Source organism: Haemorhous mexicanus, chromosome 7 (assembly GCF_027477595.1).
Source record: "Haemorhous mexicanus isolate bHaeMex1 chromosome 7, bHaeMex1.pri, whole genome shotgun sequence".
Classification (NCBI taxonomy): domain Eukaryota; kingdom Metazoa; phylum Chordata; class Aves; order Passeriformes; family Fringillidae; genus Haemorhous; species Haemorhous mexicanus.
This window is the reverse complement of record NC_082347.1, coordinates 19661076-19679619: the sequence shown is the minus strand read 5'-3', so window position 1 is coordinate 19679619 and position 18544 is coordinate 19661076. Positions and strand designations below refer to the sequence as shown.

Here is an 18544-nt window from a genome sequence, read left to right as displayed (position 1 = left end):
TTTAGGACTGAACCATAACAATTAAAAGGAACCATTTACGAATGCGGAGAAAACCATTTTTTAAGGGTTGATACACAACTCCCACAGACTTTGGTCTGTGGGAGTTGTGTATCACCCCTTAAAAGTCAATGAAACCATTCTTAACACACCCATGGATGCTCTCTGCACTCCTTCTGTTTGCTGATCCTTCCTACCCCATGTGGTTAACTATGTAGGCTTGGTATCAAGGAGCAGAGAGGGGGTAAAGTATGCTATGAGTGTCTGTGCCCTTCTATTTTAACATGTGTGCTGCTCATAGCAGCACCTTCTCAGTGAAGCAAGACTCCCAAACACCTGAAGCCAGAGATCTCTGTTGCCTCCCCAAAACCCTGTCTCATAGCCCCCCACAGTCTGCAACTCTAATACCATGAAAAGTTAACTTAGGCTTGAGATGATCTTCATTTGCAAAACTCCTGTAGAAATTATATTCCCTTACTGATTTGCTTTTAGTATTTAAATAAGGAGATATATACACAGGCTTGCCACGAGTTAAAGAATTTGTTTGGAACACAGCCTGAGGTTTAACAAAATTTCGGTTATATTTGACTCCTGTATCTACAACTAAAAATAAACATAGGTTGAAAAGCAGAGTATCCCTTTCTCACACAAGCTAAACAATGGTTAAAATTCCTCATACAATTCCAAAACTGTAAATGGAAAACCATTTTCTTAGGAAAACTTCTCCAAATTAGTATCTCCATCACACATTCTAGAACCTTCCTTAAAATTTATATAAATACACGTGCTTACTCATTACAGCAAGATTACATACACTAGAGGAAAATTTTAGAAAAATTATTAGAAAGGTATTTGTGATTCTAGCACAAGGGAAGTAAGATGCTACATTAACACTGGTAAGTCAAAGGTATGAAAATTCGGTTATACCTCCTCAGAGAGGATGAATATTGCTGCTGGAAATGAATTGCTGTGTCCCTTTGCTTCATGAGCATGTCAATCTGTTTCTGCAGACGTCTGTTCTCCTCCTCAGCCTGTTCCAGGCGGCTCAGATCCGTGTTGTGGCTCGCGATCTTCTCGTTGTATCGTTTCCTCAGGGCGTCGTAGTCCTTCTTCACTCCCTCCAGCTTGTCCATGGCCGTATCATAAAGTTTATTTAGTATCTCTGATGATCCATTTTGCTTCATAACCTTAAAAAAATGCCAGCAACTCCATCAATAACCTTTACTGTTAATCAGTTCAAGAAATTTGATTTTAAATATGTACATAAGAAACAAAATTAGAACAAAAATGTATAGACCAATTTCAGTAATAATTTTTTTAATGACTAAGGAAAGACTGAGCTTCTTTTAAGTGCCACTCTAAGCATTATTACATCTGCTTTCTGTTGAGTTAAAAGTCTGCTTTATCACAAGAGCACAAGTGTATGAAAATATCTCTCTTATGGCAACTGTTATGAACACCTATTAAACCCATGTTATTTTTGAAATGCTTGTAGTTTTAACAAGAGGCAATCACTACTTGATCACCAAGATCATAGTGGTAATTTAAGAGATGCCCACCAGGTGGCATTCATGATAGGCTGCTTGTACCCTCTGAATGATTTAAATAATTAAAAGTGTAATGAAAATAAAATCTACCCAAAATATGTTATACACTCGGGCACGTTATTTAATATTCATACAATATTTCATCTGAGAATTTCCCACAGAGGTTTGTGTTTCAAAAAGCATACATAAAAGATGAACAGGAAGAGAAAAATCCATTTAAACATGAATAAAGCCTGACCTGAATCTTAGTTTTAATTTAATTTACACCAACGCAGGAATCTTGCTGTAAATTGCAAAACTGATGATACATGACCAGCAACCGTATAAGAAAGTCCTAATGAGTGTCAGCAAATCTAGTCCTTGTTTACTCTCAAAAGGCAAAAAATATGCCTGAAATAAAGCAGTAAGCCTTTTTTTGGTTGTTGTTGTTGTTGGTTTTTTTTCTTCTCCTTTTTTCTGGTTTTGTCTTTCAGATTGAAATCTGGCCCTGATGGACCAGTGGGAAGAAACAGGAATGCTCCATATAGAGAGGTGCCAGGAATTACATAATACTAACATTAGCCTGCAGAGGTATGTCCCTAACTATCTGAAAATAAAAAAAGTATTAAAGAACTAGAAGGAAGACTGAAGAAAATTTGAGCACTGTAAAGCTTTGAAACCCAACATGCAGCAGCTATCCTGCACTAAGTGGCTCCTCATCTTTTGTGTCTTCTATTTGAATAAGGACCACTTCCTGAAAAGAGAGGAACCTGGATGCCTGCAGACAAGAAGGGAAGGGGAGAGCAAGAGGCTGCCCACTCTTCACTGCCCAGAGGTAAAGGCTAACAACTGTCACTGTTAATAAACCACTTGGCTACACAGGCAAGATAACAGAACCGAGACAAAAGTTCTGCAGCCTGACACTGGTCTTCTTTATTTAACCAGGATATACAAAAGCGGGCCTGGAACAAGACTGCACTTGGGCTATTTCCATACATATTCAAATCCTCAATGGATTCAGCAGCACAACCTGCACAGAGCTGGACATGTGATTAGGCAGCATGCTTCAGTGAACCATTTCAGATAAGCTGAACACACGGTAAACTCTAGGCATAGGTAAAATGCAAATACCTGGATTTAAACCCACTCAAGAAAGCCATTTTCCTGAAGACTACTTCCCAAATGAGTTTAAGAACAGCTTTGAGAACATTATTTAGGAATTCAAACAAACCACTTTTCACTGTCTAAAGCATATATGGAAAGCATATATGTTGAAAACACACTAAATAATTAAAGAAGAATTAATACACAAGAAATTTGATAGAATTCAGCATAAATTTGCTAACATAGACCTGCCAGAGGACGATGGCTGCACCAGTGCAATAAACATCTCCCATTCAAAATCCCAGTGAAAGAAAGTAAATAGTCCCAGCTGGCCCAAGGAACACAGCCATAGCAACATGAAACTTCATATGTGAGCAGCAGAAACTTAAGCTGGTCAGCTGCTACACAGCAAATCCATGACAATCCCACACAAAGAGTAATTTGATCAAAAGCTTGTGCTCTCTGAGGCCACCAAGATGTATTTTGTTATGGCCTGACAACGAAACAACGCATCAGAGGGATCAACAGAGAGCTAGACTAATTCATATGAGAAGTTACAGGGACAAGATAAGACTTTTGGCACCCCTTCAAGACACCATGAATCACTCTGACAAGCTGAGAAATGGAGTTAGATGATTTTCCCACTAAGAGTCACATACATCATTTTCTTTAAAGGTTTAATCATGATGTTGACATAAGACTGGATTTCTTTAAATCAATCCTGACAATGATACATCAGCCTCCTTCTGTGATTCCAGATAATTCCAAGCTTCAGGATGGAATGGCAAAATAGAATAGCCTTGTCTCAGAGGTTTTGCATCCTTGCCTTGCAGACTGGGAAACTGAGGCAGAGACTAATTATGCTATTTGCCCAGGCTGACACAGTAAATAATTTCTGCTGTCTTCTGAACCAAGCCACTAAATAGTTTCACACCAGAACTCACAAGACAGTGTTAGAAAAATGCATAAAAAGAAAGTGCAAAGAGGACTAAAGATTGGTTCTATCTTCAAGCACCTCCTAAAGTACCATTCAGCACATCCAGCTTGCTTTGACCTTTGCCCCTCCTGCCCTAGCAAATAATTATTTTGGCTTGCATAGATTTTGCTTCTGAAGCCTAATGTTTGACTTGCAAGTTTGCCCCGTGAATCAGCCTACACACACTGAACCCAGATACTCTGTTTAACCATTCTACATGCTACTGTAACAATTCTAACCAAATGAACACACTGTTTCCTAGGTGAAGTGGACCTGATACAACCAGCTGCTCCTTAGCATTACTCTTTTTTAAGTTTTCAGAATACGTAAACAACACTGACCTGGAGACAACCTGTGATACAAAATTCTGAAATGTCCAACTCTTCCAGTCCTGAAAATTTTGTCTTTTTGTTTCAAGTTCAAAAACATGAATCAACCTTTTGTGATTCTTCCCAAAAAATCAACAACAAACATTGCATGCAAGTTTAAAGTAAACCCTGTCCCATAAAAATACCTTAGGAAATACCTTAGTCATCTTTTTAATCACTTTGCAACTTCAAGTTAGATTTCTGATGCCTTTCTACCCATTGCAAAAAAATATCACGCAAATACCATCTTCACGTACACTTTTTCATCTCTGCATTTAAAAACTCCCTTTTTTTTTTCCAGCTAGACAAAGAAAATCAATTAGGAAACAAGATGTCTTTGTCTCCCCAATACTGTACAAGGCAAGGAGGCTGTTTGGGACCCAGTAAGACACTAAAGGCAGCAATGCTGCACATTCCCATTTCCCCATGGAAGGAAGAAGCCAGGATCTCTTCCAGCACACGCACTCCAGGCCGTGGCTCACCTGCTGCTGCTGGCTGCGCAGGTCTGTTATCTCCTTCTGATCCTCATCGTGCAGCCTCTTCATCTCCTCACAGGACTGCTGCAGGTGGTTGTGTTCCCTCACCAGCTGTGTGTTCTTCCTCTTCAGGGTATCCATGTCCTCCTTCAGCTGGGACTGGTCGCTCAACAGCCGACTGTGCAGTGTGCTGTCAGGGCACACAAAAAGTGCTCTTAGAGGCCAACTTGCAAGGACAAAGTCCTGGAGTAATTCATTTCAAGCATGAGTTTCCTACCAAGAAAGCAGGTCAAACTAACTCAGTTCTTTGTGTATTCCACGCACCAGGAAAAAGAACAAAACCAGAAACCAACAAGGGCTTAAGTGTGAAAAAAAAATACACAGACATGCACAGCATCCTTCATCAGAAGAGACGATGGATTTATGCCACCTGTCAATGCCATTTCATAGCCATTAAAAGCAGGCAGACAAACACAAACAGCATAATATGATGATTCTTGAGATAACAGCCACTATCCCACCAATCATTTCCACTTTGTCTTGAGCTCCTCAGCTGAGCAGCAGCTAAACAAAACATGGACGGAAATGAGATAAAATCTCCTTGTGTGCTACTGTTTTAAAAATGAAAAAAAAGGACCAAACTATCAAAAATCTCCACAACCAAGAAAACCACAATATGTATGTTTCAACTACACTCGAGATAAAAATTTCCTCCAAAGTTCATTATGCCACCTATAATTATTGAAAAAAATACACTCTCACTTAAACAACTGAGAGCCACATTAGAAGCCTATCATTCAGATTAAAATTCAAGCTATAAACCTAAAATTAGATTAAACCAATGCTGAAAAAGAGCAGATAAATCAACTGAAGGTATTTTACTACTACAGATCAAAAATTAAGTTTTGGATATTGAAATGTATTTCTATTGTTGAAACAGAACAATTCTACTTAAGCTCTCATACTTGCTGGTAAATATTTAAATGTGTATTTATATACAAAAATTTGTGTTCTAAGATATGTTGCATTTCTTCCTTATGAAGTAAAACACCAATGTCCCCTGCACAGAATGACCAAAGCATTAAAAAAGTTTCCTTAAAATTAGAACAACCTGTTAAAAAAAAAAAGGTATTTTCACAAATTATATTCCCACAATCAAGCATATGTAATCTTGGCATGCAGATTACTAATCTGCTGTCATTCAGATTTCGGTGCAAATTATAAAGTCTTTAGAAGGCAAATTTTTTTTAAAAAAGAAGACAGGGTTTTAGCAACTGCTGCAGGAGAAAATGACAGTTGAATTAAACCTGTGTTAAAACTTACACAGATCATCACAAGACCTATCACAATCTATTAAAAGAGAGTAAGAAATTCCATTCTCTTGGATTATATTCTGTTCTCTAGCCTGACAGTAAAACTGTTAGACTGCAACTTCAAGTCAGTAATTAGGCATTCATTTTTGATCCCCTGAACACAGTGGGGATTTGTATCTCAAATTCCTAGAAGTCAAACAGGCAGTCCATACTTGATCATTTCAAATGGACCAGAAACGTTTTATCTGATGCAAACATCCATCTTGCAATTTTAGTGGAAAAACAGCATTAAAAAATTACTTGAATACCACGTTCTAATACTATTTGATCTAGGACAGACTGGTAAACTCTTACCTTGTACAGCTGTACTAATACTTACTGATAAAAATCTGCCTCTTTTGCTGCTTCTTCACACCTTTTCAGTGTCTTGGTGTGCTGGTTCTGCAGAGACTGTAGGTCTGACATAGCCTTCATACACTGAATCTTCAGCCTTTCATAATCATGATTTGGTTTTGGACTAGGCCTAGCATAGAAAAAGAATATGGGGTCAAATATCAGGAACTAAAGTGAATGGAAAGCCTGGGAAATTATTATCCAATAGAAGTGCTATCATACAACTGTTGATACTTAGGCTATAATATGCACTAATTTAAACACTGACCAGTTCCCTTTAAGATGCAGCCACTAAGAAAAAGTCATTGACTTGAACTTAGAATAATTTTATATTGTGATGTAACATCTCATAATGGGATGATTCTGTCTAATTATCACTAACGTGGCCGAAAATACTGAACCTGCATGTCCCTCTCTTCTTAGCAGCAACACCAGCACAGAAGAGAACTTCCACCGATAAAAGAACGAGTCCATCACAGCACACCTGGCTTTCCTGGGCCACCACATTCAAGTGGCAGTGACAAAGCCCAGACCTGCAGTGAGGGCAGGGCTGGAAGAGGCTGCCAATGTCAGCTGGGTGTGAATGGAAACCTGGGCTAAGCAAAGCTTCTCAAAAGCAGCATCTAGAGGACCTTGTCTTTAACTCCCTAGGAAGGATAGTTAGACTTGAGACAAAGACTTCCAACGGAATATCAAAAATAGACATCTGTGCTGGCAGAGTTTGACCTGTTTGACCAAGTCATTGTGCTGAATTACACACCTGTTTGTGTGCTACCATAGTATTTTAGGCTACTATAAATAATGGGAAAACATGTCAGAGTCTACATCACATTTCTATAAGATAATTATTTGAACAAAATTTGGGTTATTAGAAATCTCCAACACAATATAACCTCCAACAAGCATTTTTCAAAATAAATGCCAAAATCCATCAAAATAATTTTTTTACTCAAATTTCTTTTGGATGATTGGGAGAGCAATTTTCTAAAACAATCTACATGGTCAAGCAATTGACAGCATAGATTATGTCCAGAATGTATGGTACTTGTACATGATACCTTTTTTTGTAAATTAGAATTAACTAGATTTGTATATCACGCTAGAAACTAAATTAGCAGGATTATATATTCTTGCTTTGTATCACTAAGCCTCTAAGAGACTCGGAATTGAATTGTTCCTCCTCTGTACAGTCACAGGATTTTTCGCACCACTGAATTTTCTAGTTTCAAAATGAAGCTGCTGACATCTGTCCCTGTATCATCTCCTGAGTCTCTTATAACCCCACAGGCAATGAGGAAAAAAAAACAATCAAACCATCAAAAGAGGAAACTAATGCTTCTAAAAGAAAACAATTGCTTTCTAACTCAACTCTGCTTGTTCTCATATCAGATTTGCTCCATTGCTGCACAGATCACTCTTCCTCCCTCAAACCTCAGACTCCTCAAACTGGCTTCTCTGTAAGCACAGCCTGAAAAGCAATCAGAATTTTCCTTGCCTCATACAAAAAACAGCAACATGGATTCTGGAACTGAAATGAAGCTGGCAATTGAATCAAAATGAAAATGGTTTTGCACTACTGAAGTGGTAACAGCCGTTAGAAAAATAATAATCAAAAACCAAAACTTAAAGAAATGCCAGCCACATCTGGTTCACAGATTTTCTGGGGGTGTGTGTATGATATAAGGTACTTTTTGGCAACTCAGTTGCACATGGGTTGCTGAATAGTGAGGCCTTCAATTGTAATTCCTCCTTTTCTCCTTTCTGTAGAGAAGTGCTTCTGGGAAAAAAAAAAAAACCTCCTTCCTTGATTAATAAACTTTACTAACAATTAAAAACCAAAATCACATAAAGCAATCAAATGTTCAAGTCTTGCCTACAGGGGTGTCTTTTATGGTATTTTTAAATTCATTTTTGATGAGTATCAAAAGCAGTATGTTGCTCACACAGTATTATAGATATCACTGAAACTAGTGAAGGGTTATTCTTTTAAAATGCAGACATAGTTAGCATAACTTAAACTTGATTTGAAATGTCTACACCATTGACAGAATCATCAAATCCAAGTTATTGATTTAAATTAGACCTCAGGGTGAAATTATTCAAAGTAGACACCATCTGTCCACCACAGTCTTAAATGACAGCATTAATTGGAGTACAGTTTAACTCTCAGCTGGGACATGAAGCTTACTGTGCCTTATTAACAGATGTTCATATTAAACTATTAGGCCAGCCTGAACGCTATGGTGAAACTTGTTCTCCAAGTCGAACATGCATCATGCGTGTTTCATATGTTGCTGAAGTAACACTGACGTTATTCTAAAAAACCAACCAAACACACAAACAAAAATACACAACCAAAACCAACCAACTAACATTAAAAACCTAACAAGCCACCTATAAACATATGGAGACCAAGAAGGTAACTACACAAGTTAGCCAACCTACACAGTGAGGAAGGACCAACAATGCCACCAATAACATTCTGCATTCTACCTCATATACATGAAATAAAAACCACATGGAGATCTTAGGCCATATGTTCCACACTGCTGTTCCAACGCTTTATGTCTCAGCAAGAAAAACAGGAATAAGAAGAAGGAATATTGGTCAGAAGTCAAAAATCAAAACTGTTGCAAGAAAACAATCCATTCAACTGCATGTAGTGGCTGACTCTTGTTTAAGCAAGACCACCAAAGTTTTATGCTAAAATGCCCCAGAAAATACTAGAAGTTACAATTTCAATAAAGGAGAAGTATCAGTTACTACTTTGGAAGCACTTGTTCAAACATTAACAAAATTTAAAATGCTAGTGTCAAAGGCCCAACTGTTTTTTCTGATATTTGTACAAGAACTTTAAAAATCCTTCATGCTATAGCGGAATTACCCTGGCCATAAAATAAGGCCACAGTGAGACTGACATTTACATATATCTGATGCTCACATAAAAGCTAAAGCCAACCACAGGTCCAATTTTGTGGGCAATCCTACCTAACACCTTCTAAGGAGTTATCATTTACTATTCTAATTGCAACAGCAATTATAGATTACACACAAACAGTCTCTTATGAAATACAATTTTCAGGGAGTTTATTTGTGTGGTGGTTCTCTTCTACTGTTACTATTACGAAAGTAATAAGAGCAGGTTTAAGTCCATAAAGTGCAACTTGAGCATGCTAAATCACTTGGTCAAATCTTCACCTAATCTCCCGCACACATACAGTCACTGTCAATCCACAGGCACAGCATGAGCAATCCTACTCCTGTCCAGCAGGACGGCACATGCTGATCTGATTCAGCACATCACAATCCACTGCTGTGGCACCTCTGCCACTGCTCTAGACTTAGTCAACATTTGCTTTGGAAAACAGCTCTCTGTTTTGCAACCTTCTCAGCCAGCACAGTCCAGACTGCAAATGTGCTGTGAGCTATTGTGAAGCATCCAAGGTGACGTGCCAAGGTCTGCCTCCGCACCACCTGTGTTTGGTACAGCCATAGTTACAGCAGCACACACAGCCTGGGTAGTAAAAGTCACCACCCACATCATCACCTCTCAGCTTTCACACTTCAGTATTAACAGTTTACCAAGTCTGGGCTTTGACTCCTGGAGGGATGAAGATTAGTGTTATAAAAGGAAAGAATTCAAAAAGTAAAACAAATGCCAGTAAGATTTCAAAAAACAGAAATGTACATGCAGACGGGAGCAGTAGTTGCTTTTACAGTGAAGAAAAAGTATGTCAATAATAATCTTCATTCACTTCCCACTTTTGAAATATTGTATTGTTTGGGAGCCAGCATTCTCCATCTAATACGTACTGCCCAAATACAAGGTTAACTGTGATGGGTTGTTCTGGAAGCTGTAAACGTTCATGTTTTCTACAAAATACAAATCCTACACTGAAAGTAAAGGATTGATTTGAGAAAGAGAAAACTAGGGCAGGCTAGAAGACAGCTCATCAGAACTTTATTAATAGCATCCTGGATTATGCAGAAGATTATTGGGAGCTATAAAATCCTCTATGCCTAAGCTCTAGTAACTTCAAAGAAGAAATCCTTCTATTTAACTAACTGGAAGCTGAGCAGAAGATGTTGACATTTGACAATCTTTTCCTTTCTCATCCCCACAATGCTTTGAGATGGTTACAAAGAACATGATGCTCTTGAAGGAGGCCTCAGAACTTAAGGAGGGAGGAAGGGGGCATTAAGATGAGAAGCTACCGAGTTTATAAAACCTCCAGATTCTCTCAATGCCAGTTCGCTGGTTCAAAGCTTAACCTTCTCACAGAGACAAAAAATCTAATTAACCACCTGACCACATACAGACACAGCTGATTAAGTAACAAGCAACAACAACATTAAAGTACAGAAAAGTTACACATGATGGCAACACCTCCCAGAAAATCTGTTCTTTGCTCTTATTTCAGATTCAGCGACATACACTTTTTTTTTCTAAGGCTCTATACATGTATAGGCAAAAAGTGCTCAGTGTACCCAGACACATTTAAACATTAGCAGATCCTTAACTCTTCTAAATAAACTAATTTTATTGCCTACCCAATACAACCTTTACTCATAATTAACTCATACTTCGACTACTGTCTTCCTCATAACATGTCAGGCCCCAAATCAGAATGAGCTTGACAAGCCTGCTGGCTGTTAAATGACTTAAAAAGCATGTTCAATGGAGGAGAATTCCTTATTCTCAACCTATTTCTGCTTCAAGTTCCCCTACATACGTATACCAGAAAGCTGATCTTCTAAACAACACTTACTCCACTCAGCAGAAATCCAAAACTCTCTCTTTGCAGAAATATAGGAATAGCTTGGATTTTTTTTTCCTCTCCTCATTTCTGTTCTCCAGCCAAGTATTCTGAGCTATTTCGCTTTCTTCACTCTTGTTTTCTAAACACCAAATACTTCATCCACTGTCCTCTTTCTCTTCTCTTCTTCACAAAGCCCATGAAGCCTAAGCAACTTCTTTGCTTCCTCTTCTCAACACAGAGATGAAACCTTCTCCCCTCAGTCCCACAGAAAAATTGCTGGACAAAGTGGGATAGGCACTCAACAGGAAGCTCTGAAACATGGACGTAGCCACTTCACCAGGATGCAAGTAGGATATAAGCAACATGTATACATTAATTTGTGAGGCCATCAAGTTAAAACATTAGATGATTAAAGCCACTGAGACTGACTCAGTTGGTCAGTGTACAGAGTCAACACCAAGGTTGTTGGTTGAGTCCCTGTATGGGCCATTCACTGAAGAGTTGGGACTCGATGATTCCTGAGGGTCCCTCCCAACTCAGAACATCTGTGATTCGCGATTCAAGTTAATGCTTTCCAGACAAGCAGGTGTCAAGGCACTTGAAAACACTACTAAAGCCTAAATGAAAATGCTCCATTTCCTTCCTGTTTACCTGCAGTCATCGAAGGTTGAGCCAGGAGATGAAAGTGCAAGTTGCTTGCGCAGCTCGTCCCTCTCTCGAGTCACCTGACGGAGCTGATATAAAATAGTCTCCAGCTTCTCACTCATTTGTCTTGTGTCTATCACAGGTGGTGGAGATGATGCTTTACCAGTCGTACCTGATGAAGAGAGAAATACCTGGCAGTGAGCAAATGCCTCAAAAGAACAATACAACTTCACTGAAGAAGTGAATATTAATGCTAAAAAATCCTGTATTTCTGTCTGCAGAACCCTGTCCAAAAATGAAGCAATTCGTGTAAGTTCTTATCAGTGAGTTGAAAGAAGAACAACTCCAGTCAGATCCTTTGCTAGCAGAAAGGCCCTGTGTTGTGAGTTCAGTTTGCATGGGTAGGTTCCTTGCTTACTCTGGAACTTACAAGCAGCTTAAAAGGCAAGGCAAGTTAGCAGTAACAATTGCAGACCTCAGAAACTGACATACTGACAGAAGTCAAGCTACTTGAAATAAAGAACAATGCCTATCCTTTAAAAAAAAAACCCAACAACAGTAAAATTCACCCACGTCAACTTATTTCAGAGATAGCAAAGAAACTGCTACAGCACAGGGGCTCTTCTCCTCTTTTTCTAGCAGCACAGAAATACCATTCTGCCATGAGCTACAGAAAACATTTACTTATAATGCAATTCTATGCTTTCATAGTTCACAATTTCTCAGTCTAGTATGTGATGTTAAGGATTTCACTGAACAACAAATCATGAAAACTGGGCTTCATATTTACCAACACTGGCTAACACAAGCACATTACAATCACTGCAACTGGACTACACATCAAACTTCTCTAAGGGGCAGTCATACTTTAAAGTGTTTTGTGGGACTTTTTAATTCTCAGCTTTGCTAATATCAGAGCTGAACAATGATGGCTACTGTCCTCTCAGACAACTGTGAGAGTACAAGGTTGTTTCCTTCCCAAGAGAAGTGACTCTGGTATATCACTTCCTAACTGCTGACAAGTAAATCAACTCTAATTTTAGTTCTGGTCATTTAAATTAAGTTGTAGATGTAGTTTTGCTCATGTGTCTCTCAGACACACGAGAGCAGACTCAAAATATACAGGTCACAGATGTCAAAGTTAAAGGCTTAAACATATACAGGTGATTATTTTTTACCCAAAAGAGAAATTTTAGAAATAGTTTGCAAAATTATACAACTGAAACAAGTTGCTGACATACGTATTAACTTGTCAGGATGTACCTTTATTAGGCCTTTTTTTAGTTAATTAAGCAACAACAGAATAGAAAAACAATGCTCTCCACTCATTGTCTTTTCAAAGAAAGAAACTCAAAATTATTTCACTGGATCAAATGCAAATGAATGTAGCTTTTTATCCCCAAACCCAGTTCATTAAGGTATTGCAGAATGTAAAAACCCCCTCCAGCTTTTCAGCAAAATTACCTGTGCTTGGAAGTTCTCACACCAAAATAACTGCAGTGTCAGGACTATCATATGTACAGCATCTACAATAACAGTATCCCTGCTGTTAGACCTTCTAGCTGCTACTGTAATGAGAATTTATGAGCAGAGGCTGTTCTTTTTAATCTAACTATTGCATAATAATGTATGCAAAAACACTAATAGCAAACTGAAGAAATAAAAAATAGCAGAAAGAAGGTGCATTCTGGAAAAAAACAAACTCACATCACTCTGAAGAATTCTCAATGCAGGCTGCTTTTCTTACTACTTTGTTTCACTCCTGCATCCAGACAAAGCCCCTTCATCCATAACGACTAAGGATTTCTCACTTCCAAAGTTAAGTTATCCTTTCTTTTAGACGAGAAATATTCCACATATTTTTATGGCAAGAAACCAGTAATAACACACATGATACAGGGGATATAGAGAATAAAAGACGGAAATAACTAAGTAGATACAAAAAGTCAGAACATGTACTCATTTGAAAGAGTTTGGACACATCAATGAAAAAGGAATTTCATAAACGAACTAAAAGGTAAAGGCAGACAAATCAAATTCAGGTACTGAGAAGCTGTGTGGTCTTAGATAAATTCAGCAATGACCTGCACATCATTTCACTTGAGCTGACACATCAGAGGATGTGTAACATGGAAAAAATCCCCTTCTCATCCTTACTGAGAGGTTCAAAAGCCTATGTAATCCTGGGGCCGTTTGCAAGCAAAACAGATGAACAGGATGCAAGAGGTCAAGAGGAAGGAGGAAATGAATCAGGAAGGCTGCTGTGCTTTCCAGGGAGGAAAGGGCACTGGAGGAACAATGTCCATCACTACTATCACTGCTAACCCAGCAGCAGTCCCATGGACAATGTCTGCTACACAAGACCTAGGCAGGCACCCAACGGCTACCATGGGGATCTTTAAGCACAATAAAAGCAGGCCAGAGGTCTGCCTCTGCTCCTCAGCCTCCCCTGACAGCTTTAACAGCATCCAAGTGACAATCTTCAGGCAAGAACATTTGTGCACAGTCACAAAACTGTGCCAAGAAAGAAAAGTCCGCTTTAAATAAAGATGGGCTAATTAGCCTTAGGAAATAAGCTTTTTTCTTAATTTTGAAACCATTTGTCTTAGTACCAAAAGGGGTTATTTTTCATTAACTTGTCAATTTTTACAAGTACATCAACAGATACTTTCATCTCTAATGCAATGATATTTCTGACACAAAATATCAGCCACAAGATGTGTACACCTCTTAAGGGCTGTAAAAACACAGATCAATATAATGCAGTTCTTCCCACTCTGATCCTTTGAAGAAAATTTACCTCTTCTTCATTTCCTGACAGGCTTCCATTTTCAATAGTTGTACAAAAGGTCTTATAAAGCTTAAATCAGATTTCTGAATGCTTAAAAAATAGGCACACACATTCAGTAAAATCCTTTTTCACCAGAAAAATTCTAGTCTTGGTTTCTTTTAAAGGAGCTTTTAGAGCTCAATGCTAAAATCCTTTTATTGCATCTGACATCTTGATGCAGCAGAAGGAAAGTGACCTGTGCTTCCAGCTTCATATTCTTTTTCCATCTGACTGCATATTTTACACAGAAGTACTTCCTTTTTGTACTTCAACCCGTCACATGGACCTTAAAATGCAAAAGCCTGAAGCTAAATCTCCATTATACAAATTATGCCACCTTTCAGTAACTCACCTCCTTTCTCAGACAACCTGGATTTCTGAAAAGACATTTACTGCATGTCCTGCCAAGTGTAACTCATTCATCTGCTTCCATAAGCCTCACAACTCATTCCTGACACAAGCTGCACTTGGGTGCTGAGGACTCGACTGCCTGGAAGTCGCTCCCTGGCCAGTCTCCAGGTGAGCACCACTCACCAAGTCCTGGAGCAGCTGACAGCAGGGATGGGTGCTGTGGAGAGAACCCACTTTACCCACAAGGCAGTACAGTCTGTGTCTTGAGTGTGCACTGACTTCATCCAAAGTGAGGTTTTGCAGGATTTCCATCACAGGTTGTATAAAAGAAAAGCCTCAAAAACAGAATCTGGAGCAATTGTATCTTCCCTATAATAGCCCAAATGCAGGACTTGACAGAAACCACAAAGATCCATTACTGCAGCACTGTACTGAATATAACTCCCGATGATTACTCCAATCAACAATGACTGAAGAGATAAAACATCCACACAGAAACTACTGCTTAAGAAGTTAACTTCATATGTGGGGAACGGGTAGCATTTTTTTTGAAGAATAATAGAACATTTTAACAGAAACAGGGCTGAAAAACTTAACCTGACCAAAGTTAACCACAATGCCAAATGAGTATGTTGAGATAAGAAAATGGGTACCAATGCATAAACAGCCAATTTTGAGAAATAATGTCAACATATATTGAGTTTATTATAAACTCCTTAATCTTTGAGAAATAAACTTGTACAACAGATTCAACTAATTCAGAAAGCAATCTGTCACAAGCTAACAGAATGCCTTAATTTTACAATGATTTTTCTCAAACTCATAAATTTGTGCTCCTTCCTGCTTGAAAATAAACAGGAGACTACTAATTGTACAGTCAAGCCTTTTCCATTGTTTTCTTTCATAAAAAAGAAAATGAACAGAGATATTCAGAGTATTATTTCTTCATGGTCTTGTAAATCATGACAGAAAGTACTAAAAATACTTGCAAGATGTATTGCAAAGCATGATCAATGGGGTTTCTCCCCAAGCTAGGGAAGGTGTCGAGAGTAAAGACTTATGCCTGATGTAGGAAAATTGCATTCTAAAATATTTACTTTCCTTCAATAATTTATGAGCACTGGAAAAGGGTTGCAATCTAAATTACATTCTAGTTCTCATTTAGATACATTTCCTCAGATGTACCTTTTGAAGTGATCATGGAATAGCAGAGTGCACAGAACAGAATTGCACGCAGGTAAATAAAACCTCAGAAAAAAACAAGCAGCACTGAGGAAAGAAAAATGAAAGGTAGAATAATGAACTGTAGAAACAGCTTCATCTGAGAGACAGAAATCCTAATAGATTATGAAAGCAGCGACAGTCATGTAACATGCAAGGACAAAAGGATGGATAACATTTCAATATATTGTTGTAATTCAGAATACAAAAACCTAAACCAAGCCAGCAGCATCTAAAATGAAACTTTCAGCTTCAATAAGTTCAAGACTATAGAAAGAACTGAGCAGTGGTTCTAGAAAGATCAACATGAAAAAAAATCTATAACCTAACACTAAAAAACAGCAGAGGAGATCGGGGGCGGTGGGGGAAAGGCAGAGCATCAGTCTGAGAAGTCCTTGCAGAATTTTGCTGACCTGAAATACAGGTGAGAGTAAAATCTGTTACCATGACCAAGGCATGTACAGCTGGAGTTTCTGGGCTTCAATTTACAGGAGTTCCCTGGCTCAAATCCCACCTTTGTCAGGCTTAAAACTGTGTACTGAAAATATAACCCACATTGAAGTGTCCACACTGAACCTAAAGGGGACAGTGACAATGGTCACCAGCTGCACACCAACCAAGGGGATGAGATTCTTTCAGCACTCCATCCTTCTCATCTTCTCCTGTAGGAGTTGTGATCTGTCTCACCACATCCACTTCACAGCTCCAAAAAAAAACACCACTGTCACCAAAAGGATTTCCTGAATGCACAGACTGATAAAGGGTCTGAAGGAGCAGTGAAAGACACCATGCTCCAGAGGTGCTGTCTGGAGTGCAGGAGGTGGGTGTTCACATACACTATTGCCATTCAGACCAACCAAATGATCATTGCAGACCAACCAAATCTTCAAAAATTCGTATATGGAGCTGCCAAATGTTAAGAAGATACTATAACAAGCAAAATACCACGAAGTGGTCAGGTCTATTATTAGCGGTTCTCTCGCCACAAAAACCCCACTGTCCCTTCTTCAAGACTGCATCAGTATAAATGAGTAAAGTCAACCTTTTCATTGTTATGTTGATTTTTTTTAAATGGCATGATGTCCATGGAGCATACTCAAGTACCTTGGAAGAGAAAGAAGTTGAGAGAACCTTGTGCATGACTAATATAAGACTGCAGCTGCCTGAAAATGGACACCAAAGAACATAGCAATAACACACTAAAGCTATTCATAATGCTTATTACTTAAGAGGAGATATTTATTAATAAGCACACTAAAAATCACCTAGAAAAATCACAGTTACATGATTTGCAAACAGTAAAAACAGAGAGTGAAGTTTACTTGAGGTGTGTGAAAGTGTTTCTTTCCAAGTTGAAAGTCTTGTTTCCAGCAAACTAAATGGGTAGTTTACTACAAAGGAAACAAATATAGATGAAGAGTTTTAATTCAATCATTGAGACCAAATATTACAGGAAAACGACTTCTGAATAGAAAGAGTGATGGGTGAGGAGGCAGAACAACAAAGGTAATTACTGCTGTACAGAAAAGGAGTATGACGTGGTGTCCCGGTAGTGTCCCTAAGGACCTCTCCTTACTCATTCATGGCCTTTCAGCAAGTGTAATATTGTCACTTTTCTTGGTGTTAACTGTTGAGGCGTCTTTAGCAAATATGAACTTTGTGTCAGTAAAAAAAGGCAAGAAATACAATGAGAGACTACTATAGGCTGTCAGGGAAAATAAATAACTCTTTCAGACAAGGATAGAGTGTATGTATTTTAGACTAAAAGAGCATTGTAAGCCACACCTGCGACTGAACCCTTTCTGTGAATAGTGAAAACAATTACTTTGTTACATCCAGCTGTAGAAAGAATGAAGCAATAAACTGAAATCACAACAACATGAAAGGACACTTGTCAAAATGGCCAACATGAAAAGAAGGAGTGAAAGACTAACATTGTTGGGAAGGAATCTGATGGGAGGGTAGGAATATTTGCTTTGGAGTAAGAATTAAGGCTCTCAGATTGCAACTTGAAAGGCAATTAGTGAAAAACGATCTGTAAACAGCCTGTCAGGCTTATGAGCTAAAAAAGTGTTAAGCAAGGAAGTACTGTCAGTTGAAGTCAAAGTTGGACAACTTGGTGGAGAGACAGACATATGACCACCTGATGGCTGCAAGGAAAGGCATAGAACTGCAGAGCCAGTGGTGGTGCTCATTACAGATTGCTGTCCATGGCATGGGGCTTCAAACTAGATGACCTTTAAAGTCCCTCCAACCCAAACCATTCTACCATTGTATCTAAGCTCCCACAGCAAAATGTAGCACAGTGATATGAACAGAGAAGAGTAAGAAGAAACACTTTTGATGAAAAAGATGAGATACCATTTGCAAAGAACTGACAGCTGGAAAGTAATAGTCTGTTCAAAGAGAAAGGTGCTATTATGCAATGTGGAATGAAGAGGCTACAAGATTGACAACTGTAATCAAAACAATGCAAAGAGGTCTGGCTGCGGAAAGAAGATATATATACATGTGAAAAGATGGAAGGTCTTTTCCATTCCAAAATTCATCTAATTAGGAACTCAGTATACTTGAAAAGAATGGA

The 18544-nt window shown here is 38.5% G+C and overlaps 1 protein-coding gene across 4 annotated transcripts in view; it reads right to left on the bottom strand.

Moving 5' to 3' along the window:
- The window catches only part of DLG5 (discs large MAGUK scaffold protein 5), a 98295-nt gene that overhangs the window by 39068 nt on the left and 40683 nt on the right, over positions 1 to 18544 (bottom strand). For all 4 annotated transcript variants that reach the window (XM_059851293.1, XM_059851290.1, XM_059851291.1 and 1 more), the window contains 4 exons: positions 11565 to 11730; positions 6140 to 6283; positions 4454 to 4637; positions 925 to 1184 (listed from right to left, as the gene is read on the bottom strand). In XM_059851293.1, coding sequence (XP_059707276.1) covers positions 925 to 1184; positions 4454 to 4637; positions 6140 to 6283; positions 11565 to 11730 — 754 coding nt within the window. The remainder of the gene's footprint in view (positions 1 to 924; positions 1185 to 4453; positions 4638 to 6139; positions 6284 to 11564; positions 11731 to 18544) is intronic.